Below are 26,999 nucleotides of genomic sequence, written 5' to 3'. Positions count from 1 at the left end.
CCCTTCACCCTATGTTAAAAGAAAAGGAGGAGGAATCTTCCAAAGAAGCATTTAGAGAGAAAAATCAGATGTTATGTCACAGAAGCCAAAGAATATGTGAATATGTGAATACGAAACAGGTCACTGCAGGAGATGGTGTGATTTTGTGGGAGGAGTATGGAATTAGGATTCATACTGGGGTTAAATCATGTCTCTGCCATGTACTAACTGTGTATGTAGTCTCCCTTGCTTAACCTCCTTGAGCCTCAATTATTTCACCTGCAAAATGTTAGTCTGTAATGGGTGGGGTCAATGGATTAGATGACCACTAAATTCTCTTTCTGATCTAACAGTCTGTGATTTGGAGGTTAAGAGGTCATTCTGCCTACAATACACATCAAAGAACAAATATAACTGCCAAGGCACACACTTATAAGATAAAAATGGTTCACAAATATAAATCATTTTTATTTTTAAGAAAAAAATTAGTCTATTTTCATCTATCTTCAGCCTCTGTACTGGGCAACTCCCCACTGGGCTTCTCATCACTGGATATTTCCATACTGTGAGGCTCAACACTGCTTAGTTCCCCACTGGGTGATTCATTGCTGAACTCTGCCTCCATGCACTGTGCATCAAGTTCATGTAGAAATGATGCTGTACCTGGTGCCTCTAATGTATTAGTTCCTCTTTTAAAGTCTAGAGATTGAGGCCCCCACAATGTGCTACTAGCTGCACTTTTAGAAAAGGACGTTTCTGATACACCTTCTGCTGGTTGAAAATAAGACATGGCTGCCAGTTCAGGTTTGATGGAAATTCTTTTTTTAAATCTTTGGTTTTTAGGACTGGAAAAAAGAACACACATTAGATACATTTCACCAAAACATTATCTCCAATTTTATAAGCTTTTTCAGAACTAAAATATTTTTAAACTTCAGCAAATATTTTTGCGGTATAATATTCAATACAAATATTAAATCTATAAAAATTTATTTGAGTAATTATGTACTATGAAGTAATAATTATAATATTTATCTTTATCAGAAGATACTAAAATTTACTTTCATCTAGAACATATAAAATTTGATCAGAATATTGTGGGGCCATGTTAAAAATCTAAATTGAGCCACTTAAATGTTAATATTTAGCAACCCTGTGTTTTTTTCCTTTCTTGTGTGTGGACACACACACATACACACATACATATTCAATTCATCATTTAAGTATCATAGATTTAACGCTAGAGGAGATCTCAGAAACCATTTAATCCAATTCCTTCATTTTACATTTGAGGAAACTGAGGCCTAGAGGAGATTAAGTCACTTGCTTAAGGTTACACAGATAACAAATATCACAGGCAAAATTTGAACCCAGCTCCTCTGACTCAAGAACAAGTGGTTTTCTCATCACCCATGGTAAGGTTGGCTCTAAAAATGAGATCTTGAAACCACAATTTTGACTGAATCAAATAGTTAAGACAACCAAATAGGACAGTTCATATGAATATAATCTTAGAGTTTTTTAAATTCTGGAATTATTCTACCACTAACAAATACATTTAAAGCTGTTTTTCATGTAAATATTAAATCTAGCACACAATTTAGACATTTGTTAAAATAGACGAGGAAGGAAATAAGCATTTATTAAATACCTACTATGCTATTTACCTAATACCAGGCACTGTGCTAAGGGCTTTAAAATATTATCTCATTTGATCCTCACATCCATGCTGGGAAGTAGTTCCTATTTATTATTCCCCTTTTACAGTTGAGCAAAGCTGAGGCAGAGAGATTAACTGATTTGTCCAGAGTCACACAACTAGCAAGGGTCTGAGGCGAACTCAGGTCTTCCAGAATCCAGACCCAGTACTCTATTCACAGAGAGGCAACATGACGGTATAAAGAGCACTGGACTGGAATCGGAGACTCTTCTATCAGAACCCTGCTATGCTATTTTCTGGGCAGTTAGGTGGCACAGTGGAGAAACCACCAGGCCTAGAATCAGGAACACTCATCTTCCCAAATTCAAATGTGACCTCTGATGCTTACTGGCTGTGTGACCCTGGGCAACTCACTTAATAATGTTTGCTTCAGTTTCTATGTCTGCAAAATGAGCTAGAGAAGGAAATGGCAAAATGCTCTAGTGTTTTTGCCAAGAAATCTCCAAATGGGGTCATGAAGAGTTGGACCAAAGTCAACAAAAACAACAACAGAATGCTACTTACTACCAGTGTGATCTCCATGGGCTTCATTGTCTTCCTCTATAAAATGAGGTGGTTGAAGTGGATGATTTTTAAGGTCCCTTCCAGCTTTAAACCAATAACCCAAAGAACTTTAAAGATACATTTCCTCTTGTTTCTAACCCTCTTTTGCATTTAAAGTACTCATATTTTTCTTTCAAAGCCCACTTTGTTTTTCTCACAGAGTTTACCACGTGTGAACACCTTTTGTTCCATAAGTCATATCATTAGGTAGAAAGGGACCAATCATTGTTCAAAATAACATTTTTCCTTATTAAAAAGAGTGTTTGGGCTAGTGTTGCCATAGCATATGCTGCTCATTCCTGTTGAGAGTAGCTGCTTTTAAAGAAATTTTGAAAGGCTAGATTTCATGGGTATGAATTTATTAACCCTTAAATTCAATCACAACTGATGGAGAGTGAAGGGAGAAAAACCAGGAGAACAATTAATGCAATAACAGCAATATTGTAAAAATAAACAAGTTGGAAAGACTTAAGAGTTCTAATCTACACAGCAACCAACCACGATTCCAGAGGGTTCAAGATAAAACATGCCACCCACCTCCAGATTGAGAGGTGATGCAGACTGAGACTTTTTTTTTAAAATAAAGTCATTGTGGAAATTTGTTTCGCTTGATTATACATATTTGTAAGAGGGTTTTTGTTTTTCTTGTTTTCTCAGTGAGGGATTGAAAGGCAGAGAGGTAGGAGGGAGAGAATGTGCATCTGAAAATAGAATTTAACCTTTAAAAATTCAATATGATCTATTGATGCCAATATTTTATCATTTACAGTTTCTTGATATAATCTTACTTCACCATGCAAGTGAAAAATTTGACTTCATGTGGCTCTTTCCTTCTATTTTAGCCTACGTAATTAAATACTTCTGAGACTGAAGTAGATTCAAAAACCCATGCTTATAACTGAATCAAACAATTATAATTTTAAGAAGTGCTTAATAAAATGCTATAGGAAACATTTACAGTGAAATTTAATTAAAAGGAACTTAGTAGGCAGGACTAATTTTATTGTGGACTGGAGAAACAGGTGTACCTATCACATTTAAACAGCAGAAATAACTGTTCTGAGAGAAAGCGGGGTTTGGGGGGGATGCGGGAGAGAGACAAAGACAGAGAGGGAAAGAGAGAAAGAGAAGAAATTACTGTAAAACAAATCCACTAGAGTGTTTGACATCAACTTGTTATATTATATAATTAATTTTAATTGAATAATCACCTAATTTGGAAGTGATTTAAATGTAATTCCTTTAAGGAGAAAGGAAGAATAGGCAACTAACAAATAAATCTGAAAGGAAAGGTATGTTGTCCAGATCTCCAAATGCTTTTCTAGTGTAAGAGGAAATTCTGGAAATACAAAAACAAGTTGGATTTAAGAAATAATTCATAACCCTTGTCTCCTATGACCACCAAATAAGAAAGTCATATCCAATTTGAAATTTTGTGGAATACTATTCTATCTAAATCCAGAGTCACTCTCCTTTTTAAGCAGGATTCCACCTAAACACCCAAAAGATGAATGCATATATATGGAACAGACACTATTTTCTAGGAGGCTAGAGTATTTTCTTACATGGAATAAGCATCCCAATTCCTAGGGGGGAAAATGACCGGAATGCCTTAAAAATGCCTTTCTATAGTTTGGAGATTTCCTACAAGTTTGTAGAGTGAAAGGTATAAGACAGTTTTGCTCTCCCACTGTGCACCATGGTACAGTGGAAAGAATTTGGAGCTAGAGGACCGAGGTTCAAATAACAGCTCTTCCATTTACCTTGTGTAACCTTGAGCAAATTGCTTAGCCTTTCTGGATTTTAGTTTACTCATCTGTAAAATCATTGGGGGACTGGACTACATTAACTGTAAGGTCCTTTTAAACTTTAGATCTATAATCCTATAACCCCTCAAAAATTGCACATATATCAAATAAAGCAAAAGAATAATGATAACAAAAACTTCATTAAAAATTTCTTTGCAAAGAAGAGAAAGATTAGGAAACAGTAAACAAAAAAATAAAGCTCCAACACAGTGAATAAATATTATGGATTAAAAGAAACCAAGGAAAAAAATCCAGAAAGAAAAAATGAAAATACAAGTAAGGCCTCCAGAGTAGAAATTGGATCTCTTATTGGATAATAAGTTCAATAGAAGAGGTAACAGATTTGTCATCAATAAAGATGGAAGTGAAGATAGCAAAGGAAGAACAAGAAAAAAAATCACTCAACAATTTAGAATAATCAATAAAGTATGTGATAAATAATAAAGCTACAAATTTGCTAAGATGTTTTGGTGAATGAGAAAATAGTACAAATAGCATGAGAATAGAAAATAAACTCATGATACAAAGCACACTAGATGAACTTTTTAGAACTCTTTTTAAAAAGGTAATAAAACAAGAAGACAGACAGAGAGATAATTTGAGAATAATGGGTCTCTGAAAAATGTTAAGAAAATTCAAGTCTCATGTTTCAGGAAATTGTATATGAGATTTTCCATAATTATTAAAAATCAAGTGAAAATTTGAATCATTCAATTATCAACACAGGACACCAAAAGAAATGAAACCCTAATTCAACTTGTTCATAGGCATCAAAAAAGGAAGCATTATTAACAAAAAACAATCAGAAACCTGAAGGATTTTTCTCTCAAGATGAAAAAAACACTGTGTTTTTTTTTAAATCATATTTTAATGTTTTATATGTATGTATGTATGTATATGTATATGTATATGTATATGTATATGTATATGTATATGTATATGTATATGTATATGTATATGTATATGTATATGCCAAAAAGAGGTACCATTTGAGAGGCAGTCAGGAAAAGAGAATAGCCTCAGAGATTGGAAGAACAGGGTTCAGCTCCTACTAATGAGACCTTGGGTGAATCACTGAACTTCTCAATGTTCCAAACAATTTTTATAAATTGCAGAGCAATTTTTGGTTGGTATTAATAGAGGGAGTTTTCTAACCAGTAGTTCCCCACACCAATGAAATCTTAGCTTTGTATAGGAATAAATGGAATCTTCCTTAAAATCACAAGTAGCATCTACCTAAAACCATCAGCAAGCATTATGTGTAATGGGGATAAATTAGACGCATTTCAAATAATATTGGGGGTGAAAGGATGGCCATTATCAACTATTATTCAATTTGGTGCTAGAAATGTTAGCTTTAGCAATAAGAGAAGAAAAAGAAATAGAAGGAATTAGAATAGACAAAGAAGAAACTAAATTATCACTCTTTGCAGATGATATGATGATTTACTTAGAGAATCAAGTGAAAAACTACTTGAAATCAACAAATAACTTAAGCAAAATTTCAGGATATAAAATAAACCCACATAAATCCTTGGCATTCCTATATATTACTAACAAAGCCCAACAGCAAGAGATAGAAAGAAAATTTCCATTTAAAGTTACTGTAGACACTATAAAAAAATTTGATAATCTACCTGCCAAGACAAACCCAGAACCTATAAGAACACAATTACAAAACACTTTTGACACAAATGAAACCAGATCTAAATAAATGGAAAAACATCAGTTGCTCGTGGTTAGGCCGAGCTAATATAATAAAAACGACAATTTTACCAAAATTAATTTACTTATTCAGTGCCATACCAACCAAACTACCAAAAATTATTTTACAGAGCTGGATAAAATAATAACAAAATTCATCTAGAAGAACAAAAGATCCAGAATATCAAAGGAATTAATGAAAAGAAATCCTAGAAAAGGTGCCCTAACCATACCACATACTAAATTGTATTATAAAGCAGCAGTCATCCAAACTACTTGGTACTGGCTAAAAAATAAGAGTGGTGGATCAATGGAATAGGTTAGGTACACAAGAAGCAGTAGTCAATGACTATAGCAATCTACTCTTTGATAAACCCAAAGAGTTCAGCTTCTGGGTTAAGAATTCACTATTTCACAAAAACTACTGGGAAAACTGGAAAATAGTATGGCAGAAACTGGGCATAGACCAATATCTTACACTGTATACCAAAATACAGTCAAAATGGGTTCATGATTTAGGTATAAAGGCTAATAATATAAGCAAATTGGGAGAGCAAGGAATAGTTTACCTGTAGGATTTATGGGAAAGTGAAGAATTCATGACCAAACGAGATAGTGTCACAAAATGCCAAGTGGATAGTTTTGATTATGTTAAATTGAAAAGTTTTTGTACAAACAAAGCCAATGAAACAAAGATTAGGAGAGAAGCAGAAAATTGGGAAAGAATCTTTACAACCAATGTCTCTGATAAAGGTCTCATCTCTAAAATATGCAGAGAACTGAGTCAAATTTATAGGAATACAAGTCATCCCCCAATTGAGAAATGGTCAAAGGATATGAAAAAGCAGTTTTCAGAGGAAGAAATTAAAGGTTATCTATAGTCATATGAAAAAATACTCTAAATCATTATTGATTAGGGAAATGCAAATCAAAACAACTCTTAGGTACCACATCTCTCACATCAGATTGGCTAACATGACAAAACAGGAAAATGATAAATGCTGGAGACAATGTGGGAAAGTTGGAACACTGTTACATTGTTGATGGAGTTGTGAACTGATACAGCCATTCTGAAGAGCAATTTGGAACTATAGCCAAAGGGCTATAAAAATGTGCATACCCTTTGACCCAGCAATACCACTTCTATGGCTGTATCCCAAAGAGACCATGCAAGTAGGAAATGGACCAGTATGTACATGTTCTTTCTGTGGTGGCAAAGAATTGGAAATCAAGGGGATGCCCATCAATTTGGGAATGGCTAAACAAACTGTGGTATATGAATGTAATGAAATACTATTGTGCTATAAGAAATGAGGAGCAGACAGACTTCATAGTAAACTAGAAAGACATATATGAACTGATGCTGAGTGAGGGGAGCAGAACCAGGAGAACATTATACACGATTGTAGACACATGGTATCTGCAAGGACTAACTTTGATAGACTTGGCTCTTCTCATCAATGCAAGATTCAAACACAGCTCCAAAAGACTCATGATGGAAAAAGCTATGCATGTCTGGAGAAAGAATTATGGAGTCTGAACGGAGATTGAGGCAAACTATTTGCTCTCCTTTTTCTTTCGCCCTTCCTTTTTGGTTTTGTTTCTTCTTTCTCATGATTCATTCCATTGGTTATAATTCTTCTTTACAACTTGATTATTGTGTAAATAAGTTTAATGCAAAGGTATATGTAGAACCTATAAAGGATTATATGCTGTCTTGGGGGGGAGGGGGAGGAGAGGGAGGGAGAGAAAATTTGGAGCTCAAAAACTTGTGGAACTGAGTGTTGTAAACTAAAAATTTTTTGAAAGTTTAAAAAACAAATCTTAGCTTTGAGCCAAATAAACCCCACCCCCCAAACCATAGAGGACACCCTATTACAGGAAAAATATTCCCACAGAGTTCATGTGATAGGCAATTGCTGCCAAAAAATTCTATCACAGCTCAGAGATTCCAGATGTTAAGACTGAGATTTGATTATGCTTTTAAGAAGAGATTCAGGGCTCAAAAAAGGTAATTCTGAACAAATATTAGGATTCTAAAAAAGCTTTTCATAAACAAAATACATTGGAGATACAGATAAATAACTTTTTAACATACGGTCTCATAATCCTCTCCTCATAGGCCATTAAAATCACACAGACCTTTACTTTAGTCATACAGACTTAATTACATATGAGAAGTTAAGTTTCCAATGTTGAGAGTTTACAGTGGGTTAATGTAAAGGAGATTTACATGCCACAAAGATATCCAAAGGGTCAGAGCAAAGGGAATTCTTCCACAAATGAAGCAAGTTAAATTATTTCAAGAAGCCCTACCTCCCTTTTTTCTTCTTATCTCAGGAATATGACAGTTTTCAGTCATCTTAATAACCTCCTAACTAGGAAAAATGGCCCTGAACCTCAAATAATAAAGATTAATAAAAGAAAATAAAAACTCTTAAAACAGCTCCCAAGCTACTTCAACTTGCTCTCACAGGTTGTAGGTGGGGCCCTCAAAGGGATGTCTACTTAACAAAAGCATTTGCTAAGACATCAAAGTAAAAATGATAGCTACAAATATTCTCTCCCCTCCCACCTATTAATCTAGTATGCAATCTTCCACAAATACATGTAGAAAACATAGGAAGAGAAGGCTTAAGCTTGAGACCATTATGGTAGTGATGGGTACATGTGTGATAAAGATATCTCTAACAACTTCTACCAGGGACTAGGAGACCTTTCTTCTCTACACAAAATCTTCCTACAATTCCCATTGGGTTTAGCATCCCTAGTGGTTGAATTGCTGACCCAGTTTCCCAGTCTGCTCTTCTTCATAGTCACCTCTTTTCTCTGAAGCCAAGGACCCTGTTTCATGAAGATATTTGCTCCTTAGAGTGACTGCCATTTTGTATCCAAATCTGTCTGAAGTGTTTCTACTCCCTCAGTTGTGTCTCACATTCTTTTGAATCTATGAACTCTCAAATTTCTGGATTCCAGGCCTGATGGGGGAGGGAGAGTAAAAACCCCCTGCCCCAAATATGTCTCCTTCACAAAGCCTGCTAGAGTCTGGATTCTATTGGAACTGAGCTCTTTCCCTAGGGATTAGTAACTTTAAATCTTGATTGTCCAAATAGGTTGCTTGTTTGCTTCTTTCTGAGAAAAGTGTTCAACCATGTTGACATTTTGTTTACATTCTGGGCATTCTATGACTATATCAACTGAACTTGGGTGAAGGAAGCCTTACACTCTCCCCACTTACACATTTACTGTCCGTAGATAAATTGCCTGGAGCGTGTTTTGGCAAGGTCCATGTAGCACAGCTAAAAATTATCTAGAAATTAACTTTCTTCAGGCCTATCATAACTTGTAGGTCTTGAGATTATACTCATATTCAAATTCATTGTTACACAGTTTTAACAAGCAGACATCATTTTGCAAAATTTTGAAAGGTTATATTGTCTGTCATTGTAATTGCAAAAGACTTCCCCAGCCCAAAGACAATAAGTAAAAGAAAAAGGGGGAAAAATCAAGCTTCCTCTCTCAAAGGAAAACCCTGATCCCTACAGAGTTCCAAGAATATTCAGTACTTTTCTAACAGGGGTTAGGAACTTGGGGTCAATTTGAAATCAGCCTCTCATCCTTCAGGTAAGAAACCAAACTGCCTTGTCTTGGTGCTTATGTAACAACACAGATCTCACTGGGCTCAAGGAAGCTGGGATACTCAACCTAAGGGGCCCCTCTGCTTTGGACCCACTTGTGTAGACCAGGTTTAATCCTGGAGGGGGAGCGGTGTGTGTTAAAATTCTCCTAGACATAGAATATAAATATCTCTATGGCTTCCTGAAACACATACGGAATCCAACTAGAGGCCTGCAGTTACCCATTATTAGGACAGTCAGGCTAACTTAAAGCAGAAAACAAATTTTTAAAAGTCTCAGAGACATGGGGCTTCCAAATTGGTTTTAAGCACTTAGGACTGGTTACTTAAGGTTTCTAGGCCAACCGGCAATCCATATGGCCCTCAAATTATCTGGACTTATATAACAACGAGAAAAAGTTTGATTCTGCTTAAAAGCCAAAAATAAACAAACAAAAAACATGTATGAATTCCTACTTCATAAGTTCTAAGTGAATTGCTAGGTACCAATACTCTACAGATGCAAATACATACTGTTCATATTAATTTCTATATTCATAGTGGATATAAGAATATAATCAATATTAATGCCAAAGCTTTCAATCATATAAAAGTTATCTCAAAGGAACTGGAATTGAATTATAAAGGAAAAAAAACCAAGAAAACAAATTTTTCTTGGAACAGGTGGGAACCCCTAGAAAGAGTAGGTTCAAAACTGGAGTCTAATGATAATGAGGCAAAAGAGTAACATATACGTGTGTGGCAAAGGCAACTCCTGGTACTAGAGAGCCTGGACGTCCTTTCTAGAGTCCTCATGAAGTTCCCTTTAGGTACAACATCTCTGATGGGCAGGTTGCTAGCTGGGTGTCCGGGATCTACTCCTCTCCATAGCTTGGCTCTTTTCGGCCAAAAGAGGACCCATTCCTCAAAGTTGTCTCCTCCTCTGAGAGTGTCCCTTTCTGTATCCTTGTCTGTCTGGAGTTTGTCTCTCTGCTCACTCAATTGTGCCACAGTTCAAGGTAGAAGATTAATTTTTTTCTCTTTGAAGAGAATTAAATCAATACGATTTAATGAAACAAAGAATTTTGGCCATTATGCAGTTCCTGGAGAGCTGGGCCCTGGTCTTCTTATCTTGCCTCTGAATCACTTTCATCTCCATACCAAGTCTCCATATCCTCCCTCCCAGGCCCTCTCCTCTTCTAGCTTCCCTTTAGAATGCTCATTAAAATGCAAAATCCTTTAGGTCATGGACTATATCCTCAATGCATAAAACTGTGCTGGAATTCACTAGGTGACTACATCCAGAGTTATGAAAACTTACCTCTTCTTCTGCACTCGGGAGTAAGCCAAACAACTAATACACATGAAGATTAAGAAAAAGATGAGTGTCAGCAATGATATACCCAGCATTATTTTTATCTTTACGTCTTCTCTGCTTAGTGGTTCAGTAACAGTCTCACTAGGGGTGTCAGAGTCTTAGAAACAATAAAAAGAAATTGAACAAAAGTAATTAGTTATGTGAATTACTTTAATACTGTCACACTGAAAGAGTAAAATCTTAAAAAAAATTCAGAACAAAACCTTCTCAGGTCTGAACAAAAACTGACCTATAGTGAACACCTATGGGGGCTGGCTAGGGCCCCATAATATTAGAAGCCTGTGTCATGCTATAAGCAAAAGGACAGTATTCACTAAAACATTGGTTAACTTATACATAATTGACCTGACCCAAAAGAGAGAAAGAAGAAATCTTACTTTTATGGAGGTTTTTTTTTAAATTGCAAAGATTTTGATTAATTAGTACTCTTGAATATTTCACTATCAATCTCTGAGGCCTCCCCAATGTTAGCCATTTAACAAAGTAGAGTTGCTAGCTCTTCTACTTAATACTTGTGTGTTTTTTAGACAAGTCACTTAATTTTTATGGACTTCAACTCTTCATATTCAAAATAATATTGTTGCACTAGATAAGTCACTCACTAGAGGTTACTTCTAGATTTAAACCTTAAAACTTTATTTTTCTTTTCCATGGTAAGTTTCTTGAGGTTAGTGACACTCTCTCTCTCTCTCTCTCTCTCTCTCTCTCTCTATCTATCTATCTATCTATCTATATATCTCTCTGTCTCTCTCTGAGTCTGTGTCTCATCATTTTATTTAAGTTCTATGGCATCTGGGTAAAGTGATTCCCAGATTATTTGTCCTTGTATCTCCAGGGCCTCGAAGTTTTTGGATATAAGCAGCACCTTAAAAAAAGTTTCCTGAATTGAACTCTATTAGAAGAACATCAAAATCAGTATGCTTCAAGACTGGATTATTTTACTAATTATGTTTTTAAAAATTTTCTCAATGGAAAAGTTTCTCTTCGCTAAGATTTTTCAAGGTTTTGGAGGGGGCATTACTATAAGTCTATTTTAATAAAATATTTTTATCCAACTCTAAGCTTGCTTATTCAACCTAATAATGCTTTGAAAATTATTGATTTAATGAAACAAAGTATTATTAAATTGAATGTACAGAGTGATAGCTCAAAATAAAAAGCCAGGAAGATTTAAATTGGGTATCTTCTAGGTTCATATGACTTAGAGTTGGAAGAACACTTAGAAATTATATAATTCATGCTTTTTGCTCATAAAAGGTGGGTCACAGTAAGGAAGCTGGTAAGGATATGTTGGAAAATGAAGGTGATGTAAAAACAAAAGAATATCAATAAAGTTTTTTTTTTAAAAGAAAAATTATCTAACTCCACCTTCTTTTAGAAGAGACAGATATAGAAAGGTAAATGTCATACAAGAAAAAAAAAGTAATGGAGTCAAGATTTGAACCATTGTCCTCTGACAACAAATCTAATTGAAGTTAATTATACAACTCCATCCTGTCAATTAGGGAACAAAGAGGGACATTTTCCTCTTTCCCTGTGTTCTGATATTGAAAAAGTAACTCACTTTTAAAGAACACAGTCTAAAAACCAAGAGAAAGAAATGCATGTAGTTGTCTCTCTCAGATCCTATTCTGACTCAGAAAATATTTGTTCCAGAAACAGCAAAATAAATTACAGTAAAAATAAGTTGTCCTATAGTGTTGTTTTCTGAAAAAAAAGTTGTCCATTAGTTATTGCTTTCTTTACAAAGCAAGTTTTTAGCCAAAGGTATTTGTAGCAATTTATAGCAATGTAATGGAAACAGTCTTGGCACTAATATAATCTTTGAATAAAAGTACCAGAATTATAAGCACTTTCTTAGGAGTTTCATCTCTCATGTTTGGTATCTCACACATAAACAATATTCAGCTAATCTGATTTTTCATATACTCTGCTGGTCAATTAAACATGTCAGAGAGAGTTAAAAAGATGGATTTTAGAATTTTGAATAATTTTGAATCCAAAGCTAAATGATTAATTTTAAAATTTTATTATCATCCTAAAAAGGTTCTTTTCTCAGTTGCTGCAATTTTCTCTTTTCCTCTCCCTTTCACTGTCCTTCTTTCTCTCTTCCTTCTTCTCCTTTCCCTCTCTTTCCATCTCTCTCTCTCTCTCTCTCTCCCTCTCTCTCTCTCTTTCTCTCTCTCTGCCTCTCTCCCTCTCTCTCCGAGTCTGTGTCTCATCATTTTTTTTAAGTTCTATGGCATCTGGGTAAAGTGTTTCCCAGATTATATTTCATGTGAAGTTCACTATTTCACTCTTGTATTCAACTTCTTACCTTCACATATATTTAATTGACTAGTGAAACATCCTCAAACTTCTCTGCACAGCTACGCAGTGATTTGATAAGTGATTTGATCTTCACAATAATCCTGGGAAGTAGGTGCTGTTATTATCCTCATTTTACAGTTGAGGAAACTGAAGCAGACAGATTATGTGACTTGCCCAAGGTCACACAGCTAGTTAGTATCTGAGTCAGGGTTTAAACTCAGATCTTTCTGACCTGAAGCTCAGCGCTATCCACTGTATCCCTCTCTCCTATCCAACTCCTCCCCCCCATAGACTAATAAGAATGAATGAATGAATATAATTATTATGTGCCTACAGAAAATTACATATTTTAATAAACTATATATGTATATGAAGATCTTCTTTTGAGGTTGATACATAACACATGCAAGGCTATGACTAGATATGTTTGAGTCTTTTGCAAGGTGGTTTTCAGATAATCACAGAATCAGAAAAACCTCAGATTTTTAAGGAAATTCAGAAGTCCAGTGGATATTTGAATAGAAATGCCCTTTACAACATTTCCAATAAATGATTACCAAACCTTCTCCTGATGATCTCTAGTTACAGACAACTCACTACCTCCTGAGGTAGTTTTCTTCCATTTTTGGATAGCTTGAATTTTTATCAAGTTTTCCTTACATTGAACCTAAAAATATACTTTTCTGAAACTTCTGTTTTATTTAATGCTGCCCTCTATGCTCAAATAGAAAGTCTACCTCCTTTTCCACATGACAGCTCTCATGTTCTCCTCTCGCCCTCCACCAAGTCTTTGTCCTCTCCAACCTAAATCCTTGTTGGTGTTGCCACAACTTGGATGGCATGGTCTTGAGGTCCCTCATCTTCCTGGAAACTCTCTTTAAGACACTATCCATCTTATCAATGGCTTTCTTTAAAAAGAAATGTGCCACCTAGCACTGAACCCATCATTCCATATAGGGTCTGAGCAAGATGGTACAGTAGAATTATTTGAGAACAAAGGATGAACAACAACAACAAGGGTTCTAAACAATATGCAGATATATATATATATATATACATAGATATATATATACATAGATATATATATATACATAGATATATATATACATAGATATATATATATATAATATTGCTATGTAGACTTGTCTTTTTAAAAATTAGTTTATTTAATATATTTATTTTTCAGCATTGATTTTCACAAGAGTTTGAATTACAAATTTTCTCCCCATTTCTACCCTCCTCACCCCCACTCCAAGATGGCATATATTCTGATTGCCACATTCCCCAGTCAGCCCTCCCTTATGTCACCCCACTCCCCTCCCATCCCCTTTTCCCTTCCTTTCTTGTAAGGCAAGATAAATTTCTACATCCCATTGCCTGTGTATCCTATTTCCTAGTTGCATGCAAAAACTTTTTTTTGTTTTTGAACATTTGTTTTTAAAACTTTGAGTTCCAAATTCTCTCCCCTCTTCCCTCCCCACCCACCCTCCCTAAGAAGGCAAGCAATTCAACATAGGCCACATGCGTATCATTATGAAAAACCCTTCCACAATACTCATGTTGTGAAAGACTCACTATATTTTGCTCCTTCCTAACCTATCACCCTTTACTGAATTTTCTACCTTGACCATGTCCCTTTTTGAAAGTGTTCATTTTTGATTACCTCCTCCCCTTATCTGTCCTCCCTTCTATCGTCCCCCCTTTTTAGCTTCTTCCTCCTTTCCTGTGGGGTAAAATACCCAATTGAATGTGTATGGTATTCCCTCCTCAGGTCAAATCCGATGAGAGCAAGATTCACTCATTCCCCCTCACCTGCCCCCTCTTCCCTTCCTACAGAACTGCTTTTTCTTGGCACTTTTATGCAAGATAATTTACCCCATTTTATCTCTCCCTTTCTCCCTTTCTCAATATATTCCTCTCTTATCCCTTAATTTGATTTTATTTTTTCGATATCATCCCTTCATATTCAAGTCACCCTGTGCCACCTGTCTGTATATATATATATATATATATATATATATATATATATACACACACACATATATATACACACACATACATATATACATACATACACACACACATATATATATACATACACACACATATATATGCATATTTATATATATATGCATATTCCCTTCAGCTACCCTAATGCTGAGATCTCATGAATCATATACATTATCTTTCCATGTAGGAATGTAAACAAAACAGTTCAACTTTAGTAAGTCCCTTGTGATTTCTCTTTCTTGTTTACCTTTTCATTCTTCTCTTGATTCTTGTGTTCGAAAGTCAAATTTTCTATTCAGCTATGGGCTTTTCACTGAGAAAGCTTGAAAGTCCTTTATTTTATTGAAAATCCATATTTTGCCTTGGAGCATAATACTCAGTTTTGCTGGGTAGGTGATTCTTGGTTTTAATCCTAGCTCCATTGACCTCTGGAATATCATATTCCAAATCCTTTGATCTCTTAATGTAGAAGCTGCTAGATCTTGGGTTATTCTCATTGTGTTTCTACAATACTCAAATTGTTTCTTTCTGGCTACTTGAAGTATTTTCTCCTTGATCTGGGAGCTCTGGAATTTGGCAACAATATTCCTAGGACTTTTCTTTTTGGGATCTTTTTGAGGAGGTGATCTGTGGATTCTTTCAATTTCTATTTTACCCTCTGGTTCTAGAATATCAGGGCAGTTCTCCTTGATAACTTCTTGGAAGATGACAACTAGGCTCTTTTTTGATCATGGCTTTTAGGTAGTCCAATAATTTTTAAATTGTCTTTCCTGGATCTATTTTCCAGGTCAGTGGTTTTTCCAATGAGATAGCTCATGTTGTCTTCTACTTTTTCATTCCTTTGGTTCTGTTTGATAATATCTTGATTTCTCATAAAGTCACTAGCTTCCACTTACTCCAATCTCATTTTTAAGGTAGTATTTTCTTCAGTGGTCTTTTGGACCTCCTTTTCCATTTGGCTAATTCTGCCTTTCAAGACATTCTTCTCCTCATTGGCTTTTTGGAGCTCTTTTGCCATTTGAGTTAGTCTATTTTTTAAGGTGGTGTTTTCTTCAGCATTTTTTTCAGTATTTTTTTGGGTCTCCTTTAGCAAGTCCTTGACTTGTTTTTCATGATTTTCTCACATCATTCTCATTTCTCTTCCCAATTTTTCCTCTACTTCTCTAACTTACTTTTCCAAATCCTTTTTGAGCTCTTCCATGGCCTGAGACCAGTTCATGTTTTTCTTGGAGGCTTTTGATCTAGGGTCTTTGACTTTGTTGACTTCTTCTGTCTGTATGTTTTGGTCTTCTTTGTCACCAAAGAAAGATTCCAAAGTCTGAGACTGAATCTGAGTGCGTTTTCGCTGCCTGGCCATGTTCCCAGCCAACTTACTTGACCCTTGAGTTTTTCGTCAGGGTACGACTGCTTGTAGAGCAAAGAGTACTTTGTTCTAAGCTTGAGGGGATGCACTGTTGTTTTCAGAGCTATCTCTATACAGCCAGCTCTGCCACACCAGAACTCCTCCTCCCCCAAGAACCACTAACCTGGACCTGACTCAAATCTTAAGCAGGCTCTGCACTCCTGCTCTGACCTGCCACTTAATTCCTCCCACCAGGTGGGACTGCGGCCAGCGCCCCTGGGGTGGTGGCCGAAGAGGAACTCCTTTCACTCTGTCCCCTGCAGCTTTTCCCACTAACCTTCTCTGTTGTCTTGGTGTTCGTAGGTTGAGAAGTCTGGTAACTGCCACAGATCACTGATTCAGGGCACCAGGGCCTGTTCTGCCCAGCTCCTGGTCTGGTTGCTCATGCTGCTGACCACGCTGGGCTCTGCTCCCCTCCACTCCTAACTCCATGCACAATAGACCTCACCAACCGACCATCCAGGCTCTTCTGGGCTGAAGTCCTACTTCCCTCTGCTATTTTGTGAGTTCTGCAGTTCTAGAATTTGTGCAAAGACATTTTTATAGGTTTTTGGAGGGACCTGGCAGGGAGCTCATGGAAGTCCCTGCTTTCCAGCTGCCATCTTGGTTCCACCCCGCTAGTCTTGTCTTTAAAAAGTATTTCATTGATTAACTTTGTGCTAAGACAGATGCCTTGACATTCTCCCTCATTTCTTTTTTGTGCCTCATTTCCTTCTAGATCTTGTCACCTAAGTTCTTTCCATTATTCTTCCTCCTTCTAGTTCCTGTACTTCTTTATATGTAATGTTTCTCTACCACCTTTCATTTCTTCTGTCCCTTTTGAATAAGGATTGCAGAGCTATATTCTATTCAGGAGCCTTATCCTACCAGATTTCAGTATTTCTGAGCAATACTTTCCCATGGCCAGCTAGGTGACGTGGTGGGTAGAACACCAGCCCCTGAGTCAGGAAAACCTGAGTTCAAATCCAGTCTCAGATCCTTACTGTGTGACCCTGGGCAAGTCACTTAATGCTGTTTGCCTCAGATCCTCATCTGTAGAATAAACTTGAGAAGGAAATGGCAAATTACACCAGTATCTTTGCCAAGAAAACCTCAAAATATGGTCATGAAGCATCAGACATGATTGAATGACAACAATCTTCTTCATTAAAGATAGGATGGCATAATGGAGTCTAATTATATTGATATCTATCACTTTCCAAACAATTCCTCTGCCCCCAAATGTACACTTTTGATTGCCTGAACCGGGCATCAAATTTCAAACCAGAAAATTCTGAGGAAACACAAAACTGAAAAAGATTTTTATTTACCACTCCTAGCTCTTTTGATGCTATGAATGCCCTATAGGGAACTAAGACCTGGCATACTCTGTCCCACTACAGTAAATAACATTAATATGCAAAACATCAAAATGAGTACATAATCTGATAGTCATTTACTTATATGTTTTTTTTTACTGGAATGTTTTGTCCTTACTTGGAGCTGGCAACTCTTTTATATTATTAAGTGCTTTCTCATCCTTTCCCATTTCCTTATTTTTTGGTTTCTTGAGCAGTTCCTTTGACCCTGTTAAGTTAATAAATAAATGGTTGCAAATTAAAGTACGTTACCAAACCATCATCTTCCTTTTTAATTTTTTTATATTTGTATGCAAGTTATAGGTTTGTATCTACTGATCTGTCCATGTATTCTCTCTCCTCTCTACTTACATAAGAGGTTCACAGACTGAACACATTGGAAAGAAAAATTACCACCACCCCCCCAAATTGGAATTAAGAAAGACTTTAAAGCAATGACTAAAGTATACTTCTTCTAGAAAAATATGATTCTTTTTGGGTAATGAGTGACCATTTTACATAATGCTTTAAAATCTTATTTTTTCCTATTATCCACAGGAATAAACACAAGTGTTGACCTCTGTGCTCATGGAAATAGTGGGATTTATAGAACTTTATAGAAATGTCAGTATTCATGAGCTAAAAATTTTTTTTGGCTTATTTACAAGAACTATCTCAGATACTGCACTGTATATGTTTACCCTCATTTAACTGGTTCCAGGATTGGCTCCTTTCAAGATCACGATTTCTTTCTTCTGTTAAAAACATAATAAGATAATATAGTCAAAAGACTTAGTTCCATTAAATATCTGGTAGAAAGGGAAAAAAGCATATTACTCATACTTTAGTAGTGTTAAAATATTCAAATTCTTCAACAATGACCACATTTTAGAAACATTTTTTTCCTAGTCTAGTTTGCATTAGCTGGAGAAAATCTGATTTCAGATCAAGGCAAATCCATATGCTTTAAGAAATGCCAACAATTGTCAATTCTTTCACAGTAGAAAGAACAATTGACTTGGAGTCAGAAGATGTGGGTTCAAACCCTAGCTTTTCTACTTACTTGTGTGAATCTGGGCAAGCTACTTAACCTTTTTTGGGGGCTCTTTTTTATCTGTAAAATGATGAAGTTGGGCCAGATGATCTCTAATTTTCCTTGAAGCTCTAAATCCTATGGTCCTATAATTATAAATAAGGATAAGCTTATTCTACCAAAAAAAATCCTTATCTCTATCTGGAATTTTCTTTCTTTAAGGTCCAATTTTGGTACCACCTTCTCAGTGAAAGTTTAGTACAATGGAAAAATCACTGGCTCTGGAGTCAGAGGATTTAGAGTCAAATCCTACACTTGACACCATCCATGTCACTTTGTGTAAGTCACACAACCTCTCTGGGCCTCAGTTTCCCCATTTACAAAATGAGAGGCTTGGCTTACTTAACTTCTGAGTTCTCTTCCAGCTCTTCTGTACTCTCATTTGAAAGTGATCTTTCCCTCCTCAATATTTCTCATAGGACTTTGTCTTTTGCACAAAGTTCTTAGCACTAACCACCTTGTACCTTTTCTATAATTATATAGGAGTGTGTATATGTATGTGTGTATGCATGTATATCCAAAACATATATAATGCATATAGATATACTGTACACATATGCATCTATACATACATGTGTATATGTGTTTTATATTATATATAAAGATATACTTATGGATGTATGTGCACATATATGCATGTAGATGTGTGTGTATATATATGTATTAGAGAGAGTGTGTGTATGTCTATGTGTGTGTATGTGTCTGTCTGTATATATACACACATATACACACACACTCACACACACAAATATATATATATATATATATATATATATATATATATATATATACACATACATTTACTAGACCTGTGATTTTAGATTTCATCCATGTAATGAGCTCTTGGTGAGGAACTTCCTCTGCCAAAAAAGGTCAGCACCTTTTCTACAACTTAGTTGCCCGGGATACAGAGAGAGGTTGGGAGGCAGCTAGGTGGTGCATTGGGATGAAAATCAGGAAGATTCATCTTCATGAGTTCAAACCCAGCCTCAGACACTTATTAGCTGTGTGACTCCAGGCAAGCCACTTAATCCTGTTTGCCTCCGTTTCATCATCTGTAAAAGGATCTAGAGAAGGAAATGGCAAATCACTCCAGTATCTCTGCCAAGAAAACTCCCAAATGGTGTCATGAAGAGTCGGACATGACTGAAATGACTCAAAAACAACAAAAACAGAGAGGTTTAGAAACTCTAGGATCACACAGTCAGAAAATGTCAAAGTTGGGACTTGAATCAGGTTTTCCTGAGTCAAAGGCCAGGTTTCTATCCACCATATTATGTTCCTTAATTAAGTTGTTAGGTCTGGAATCGTCATTTCTTTTATATACCCTCAACATTGAGTACAATACCTTGTATAAAGTAGGTACTTAGTAAATGTTGAACTGAATGGAAATGAACTAATGAAAATGTTATTGCAAGTATTCATACAGAAATCAATAAAAATGCCTTTTAACCAAACTTGACAGTGAACTGAAATTCCAGACTCAGAACTGTAGTAGTAAAAAATTCTGCAAGCATCCTGTTAAAGTGGTGTTTTAAAAATGATTTTTGCTGCCCTCCTCTAATGAATTTGTTTTATATATAAATATATGTGATTTTGACTATCTAAAACCTATGATCTTGTTTTAAAAACTTTCTCTGATTATTATGGAGGTAGTTTTACATACCTTCATTAAGTATATCTGGATATGTGAGGACAGGGGGTTCATTTGGTTCCAAATCATTATCTAGGAAGAGGACGGTGAAGTTTATTTTCATCTAAAATTACTAAGAATCTAGGATGACAATCTGTTTTGGCTCACAAGTAGAACAAAGAAAAGGTGAAAGGAATCATCATCATTATGATCATAGCTTGCATTTATATAGAACTTTCCGTTTTATAAAGTGTCTTGCATAACGTTATTCTCATTTGATCTCTGAGAAATGAGAATGAGAGAAATATTGAACATTTTCCAAGGCAACTAGACAAGAAATAGATTGCCTCGATATGACCCTGTTTATAATTCTAAAGGGTAATATCACTAATATGTTAATATCTTGTATTTCATGTCCCAAACATCGTTCTTGGATGAAATCTCAAAGTCACAGAATAGCCACATTCATGTGTATGTACATGTGAAAAAGAGATTGCCTAAGATGGAATCAACTGTAAATGCTGGTGAGGATAAGAGGTGGGGATAGAAGATATCCATGGGCGTACACCTGCGAAGATGGAAAGGTGGAATGGAAGTTGGACTGGACATTTCCCAGTGTGGCCACTAGGTGTCTCCATAAGGACAGCAGAAAGAATAGAGGGTAGTATGAAATCAGCAGTTATGTGCATATGAAACATTCAGAAATCGGGTATTCATAACTCAGGTAATACATTTTTAGGCATGCAGACACAGAGACAAAGTGGTGGGCTATAAGGCAAGGATTATATAAGTGTGCCTTTCTCTGTATGGTTCTATCTGACTGTGGGATTAATACTAACAAAATCTAGAGTGACTGTGTTTTCCCTTCCAGCAGCTTTCTACCTCATTTGCTTTTGTTTAAGTTAGAAAGCCTAAAGTCCTCCTGAACAGTGTAGTTTAAACCAGGGCTTTTTAAACTTTTTCCACTCATGACCCCTTTATATCTGAGAAATTTTTACACGACCCCAAGCACATAAGTATGTAAAATAGGTACACAAATCAAATATTTACTGATAATAAATCATAAAGAAATGTATTTTAAAACAATTCTTTGGTATATATATAATTTTACCATTTATTAAAGATGAAAGCAAATTTGCATACTAATGAGATAGATATGCTTGTTTATTTTACATAAAGAATTAAATCTTGGCAGAATATTTGATACTGAGGAATGCAGAGCATTTTCAAAATTTTTCAGAGTTCAACGATATTTAGATTTTATAATCATCAATGCTGAGAATGCCGCTTCGCATAAATATGTAGTACAAAATGGCAGAAGTATGTTTAGGGCCATTTCAGAAATTGTTGGAAATTCTGTCCTAATCCCAAGCCAAAACTCATTTAACGATTTTGTATGTAGAGTAAAAAACACTGCAATTTATAATATACAGTAGTCTCAAATCTGAGCCAAGGTGTTTCTGACAGTGTTTGTTGGCATTGTGTGGCATGACAGCATGTGCAGTGCAAAGTGCGCATGTTGTGTATTAAGAACCAAGGCTGCAGTGAGGTTGTTCAATGCAACATAGGCAAGTGCTGCCAGAAACACCTCGGATTCATTATGCACTTGATTTTGAATTAATTTTTGGTTGTTGTGCATTCAGAAACTTTTTACTGTTGCCAAATTTTTCGAGACCCTCATATTCAGTTGCATGATCCCATATGAGGTCATGTCCCACAGTTTAAGAAGTGCTGGTTTAGACTACTGTGGGAGGAGCAATGAGTCCTCTATGATCATCCACACAATGATCTTGCTGACAGAAAAGAATAATATCGATTTGGGGTGTTCATTTAGGATAAGATTTGTAGTCCTACTAGCTAAAGTTCCTAAAAAAACCAGGTGACATACTACATCATCCCTGTACTTTATTTTGGGGGAAGGGTGCCTAAATTACCTATTTTCCCCTGAGTCTCAAGGGCTATGCTATGGGAGCTCCATACTTAGGACCTCCTTTGGTATTCCTGGGAATGTAGAGATAAAATATGCAGAAGGAATAAATTATCCTTACTCTAGAAAGGGAATTTTTTTTATATTGCTTTATTTTATTTGAATCAACATAATACCATTTGAAGTGGCAAGAATTCCACGTACTCTGGCAATCAACTGGGACAATGTCAGAGTTGAGTCAGTGATACAAAAGTATTGGGTTCTTAAAGCTTCGTTGAGGGTTCCACAGGTCCCCTCAAAGCTTCTCTCTCTCTAAATAAAGGGTTCTTAACCTGGCATCTGCAGACCCTTAGGCACAGAGACAGTGCGCATACTGATTTCAGAGGGACTATGAACTTTGAACTTTTAATATTTTTAAAACTCTATTTTGAAATAATTGGTTTCCTATTTAATCCTACATATTTTATCTTATGTACTTCAAATATTATTCTGAGAAAGGGTCCATAGGTTTCACCAGACTGCCAAAGGGGTGCACAACACACACACACACACACACACACACACACACACACACACACCCTCAGGAATCCCTGCTTAGAGAGATTCAGAATTTTCCAGGCTGCTCAAGTTCTGACTTTCTGCTTCTTAAATTCCAAATTCCATTTTGAGTATATTTTGTATATGGTTAATAAGATTCCTAATGTTGAACTTCCTTCTCAAATGGTATTTCCATAGAGATAGGACTTTTAAATCATAAATTCTGAAGTTTGAAACTGCTTCAAATGCTATAAGAAAAACTAGTTATAAAAATAAATTGAATCAATCATCCTTGCCTTTTCAGAATACTTAAACTTACCATTGAGAATCATGTCAAGAAATGCTTACTCATGCTGATGAACTTACAGTCATGTACTTCAGGGCGCTCTATTTCTTCTTCAGGTGTTTCATGCGAAAGCTTTTTAACTATAAAGTGAAATATACATAAATATTTGTGGTCTTTTCACAATCTCAAAAGTCACCTGTTGCTAGTATTTCTGATCTTTGTGGAGTAGTCATGCTTGGTGGGAGAGCAAAAGGTGGAAATTAAAGTTAAAAAAAGAAAGAAGTGGGAAAAATTAAAAGACGGATCATTTTCTCTTTACAAACATCTACTCATTGACAAATTCTAGTCTCCTGAACATCTTCTACCATAATTGCTCTATGTCTTCTTGGAACACAGAAACATGTAGTCAATGATAGACAACATTAGTTCTTTCATCTTTAAAATTTATCAATGCCATGGACCACTGAGTTCTGAGTGCATAGACAGAAGGGCCTCCTAGAATATCATACCACAGAGTGAAAATGTCCTGAAAGCCCAACACCATTGCCCCATCTTGGGAAACTATAAATTAATCTACCACAGGGAAATTATTTGGATTTGTTTAGAATTAATTAAAAGAAGAACCACCTTCTTTGGGCCCTGCTTCAACCCTTTTTCTTCTCTGTTCATTTTAGAGACTTTGCTGACATCTTCCCTTTGCTTCTTAGGGGTGGGGAGCACACACTGACTTTTAATACTTACGGTAGGTTTGAAGGCTCTGCATACTGTCTTTTAATATTTCATAGCTTTCAGTAGAAAAATTCAAAGATTTTTCAATTGTCACTAAAAAATAAAAATTCTTCAGCAATTACTTAAGTCCTCATTTTTGACAAATTACATTTCCAAGGTATGTTCAGTAATAATAAACTACATCTATATAGTTTAAAGGTTGGCAAATTACTCTATGAACATTATTTCATTAATGCCTCACTACAGTTACAGGTTATATGCATAACAATAGGTCAGCTAGGTGACACAGTTGATAGATCTGCTATCTTTGCCAAGAAAACCCCAAATGGGGTCATGAAGAGTTGGACACTATTTAACAAGAACAAAATGAATTTAAATAGACACACCATGAGTATAAACAATTTTTGCAATCATAAACATTCTAATCCAGTTCAGAGCATCATGTATTGCTCTCTGAATCTTTTTCTGGACTTTCCTCATGGTTAGTCTATGACAAATCTTTTTTCATCAAATGATAAGTCTCTCATTAAGAAAGGTTTACACCAGAATCTGAATGATTATCATGTGCTTGATTTATTTATCCTTGTCAGAATGGATATACTTAGACACAACCTACATCAAAGATGTTAAATACATGACCCACCCCTGAAGGCAGCCCCAAATAGGTCAAGATGTATTGAGAAACATTTAACAAAATAAATAAAAATACAATAAAGCAGATGTTAGTAATTTGTTTTCTGTGTCAATATGTACCTAATAAGAATCCTTATGTTCAATTTAGTGGCTCCATTTCTATTTGAGTTTGATACCACTGATCATTTGAGTTGTACAGTAGATAAATACTTGATATGTTTATAGATTATTCTCATACAATTTTATATAGATTGCAAAGTAAGCATGCAGGTTTGTACTTGCTGATTTTTTGCAGTCATAAAGTTCAGTTTTACATCCTTTCCTACATTTATTTCTCCCTTTTTTTGGTGTTAATAACTTGTTTGAATAGGTCAGGTTGGTGATGTCTTAAGTGCATTCCACATTTTTCTTATTTTTATTTTATCTTCTAGCTTTCTATGAATATTTTATCTTTGCTCTAACAAATTAGTGGTCTGACTACACATAGACAGCTGATTCAGAAACAACTCCCCATCAGTGATGAACCATTTCATTCCTGTTAATAAATATATACAATTTCATTTTTATTAATGTGCAATGCTGCTAAATACTCATTAGTTCTAGTATCTTCAGGTTTTTTCCTTGGATAAATTGCTCATAATGTCTCAGTATAAGCTATCTTTGTAATTTGTAAGACATTGGTTTTTTCACTCTTTACTCCTGAACCATATTTTTCATCATACATACATATGTACACACCCTCTTTCACATATATTCACACACATTCACAATGCCCTCCTTTCAAGAAGTCAATGAGTATCAGAGTATATTTAGAGGGTATTAATTTTTTATAGACATCCTCTACCTCTTCTCCCTCTGTATTAGATGTTAATGCATAAGCTGCACTTATTTTCATAATGGTCTTTTGCAGATAGTTATCATGGGCATTGCAATATCAGATAACCAAATGCCTCATGAAATGATGTTTCTTATTATCTTGAGTGTACAATAAAATGCTGACAATTCCTTAAAAAAAGAAAAAATGCATACCTGATAGAGTGTGTGAATATATGGGGGTTGGTTTGTTATAAATTGTACTTTAAAATCCTTGGAATTTAAATGGACACTTGGAAAGTATCTCACGATACTTCCATGGATCCATTAGCTCACTGATTTGGATGATTCCTGTGCTCATGCAGGTTGCAACCCGTCTTACCATAAATATTAGTTAACTCACTGTAGGTCTATCAGTTGTTGATATTTTTAGGTGGCAAATAATCATAACACTACAGCAAACTGCGATAATAAAATAAAAGATTTCTAGAGCTAATTTCATTAAGCTTCATCAGTGAAAATAGTAGGAGGAAATGAGTCCTATTTAACAAGTAGATCGAACTACAGGATGAATCAGAATAAAAAAGAAATGTAGAATGAATATTAACGTACATGGGGACATAAAAAATGACAGTAAAATTAAATCATTGTAGATGATTATTATAAGCACAGGCCTACTAATTTTTCCCTTTACATAAGTAAATTGAAAAATCCGACATTGTAGTGAAGCTATGTCATAATCCTCAGTAGCATCAAAGTTTACACTATCATTAGTGTCACTATTATCACCTTCAGTGCTTGTGTTACTGTCTTCATTGTGGCTTGATAAAATAATAGTTTCAGGGCGACCTAGGAACATGAATATACCATTTATTAGAAGTCTGACATTAATTTCTTTTTTAAATACAATAATCATTTTTATCCTTACACACTCATTTTGGCAAGACAGTTTTGACACACATTTTTTGCTTTATTTCAAAAAATATTGTAGTGGTGTTTTTCATGGAGTTTGCATTTCAATTATATTCTGGGCTATCCATGTACCAGGACTATATACACATTAATGTTATACTGTTATTTATACATGAAAACTTACTTTTACTTACTTTCTCAAGGTCTTATGAAGTTCTCTGGATACAGTCAAAGCCATACCAAATAATATGCAGAATACAACACTGAAAGAATGAAAATGAAAGCCCTGTGTGCAGTAGTGAAGTGGGAAAAAGAAGGGAAAAGTGCAATGACTTGCATGAAGCAAGTAATGCAATGAAAAGATATAGTTCCTTTCATCTAGCTGTATGAAAAAAGTTAATAGAAAGTAGGAGCATGACTTTGAGATGGTTAGAATCTCAGAGCCAACAAAGCAAATGTTCCTGCTATTGACAAGTGGGTTTTATGCTATGGTACCATAAAGTGTTACTTGCATGAAGCTATGTGACCCTGGGCAAGTCATTTAACCCTATTTGTCTCAGTTCCTTATCTGTAAAATGAACTGGAGAAGGAAATGGCAAACCACCCCCAGTATCTTTACCAAGAAAACC

At 35.4% G+C, this 26,999-nt stretch overlaps 1 protein-coding gene across 1 annotated transcript in view; it reads right to left on the bottom strand.

Moving 5' to 3' along the window:
* Positions 1-475: 475 nt before the first annotated feature.
* EQTN (equatorin) overlaps positions 476-26,999 on the bottom strand; it is a 46,474-nt gene continuing 19,950 nt past the window's right edge. Inside the window, 8 exon segments of the mRNA XM_036739520.1 lie at positions 476-809; positions 8,542-8,598; positions 10,692-10,845; positions 18,509-18,562; positions 20,567-20,626; positions 23,364-23,423; positions 24,025-24,105; positions 26,176-26,307. Coding sequence (XP_036595415.1) covers positions 476-809; positions 8,542-8,598; positions 10,692-10,845; positions 18,509-18,562; positions 20,567-20,626; positions 23,364-23,423; positions 24,025-24,105; positions 26,176-26,307 — 932 coding nt within the window.

This window comes from Trichosurus vulpecula, chromosome 9 (assembly GCF_011100635.1).
Source record: "Trichosurus vulpecula isolate mTriVul1 chromosome 9, mTriVul1.pri, whole genome shotgun sequence".
Lineage (NCBI taxonomy): Eukaryota > Metazoa > Chordata > Mammalia > Diprotodontia > Phalangeridae > Trichosurus > Trichosurus vulpecula.
This window is presented reverse-complemented; position numbering and strand designations above follow the sequence as displayed.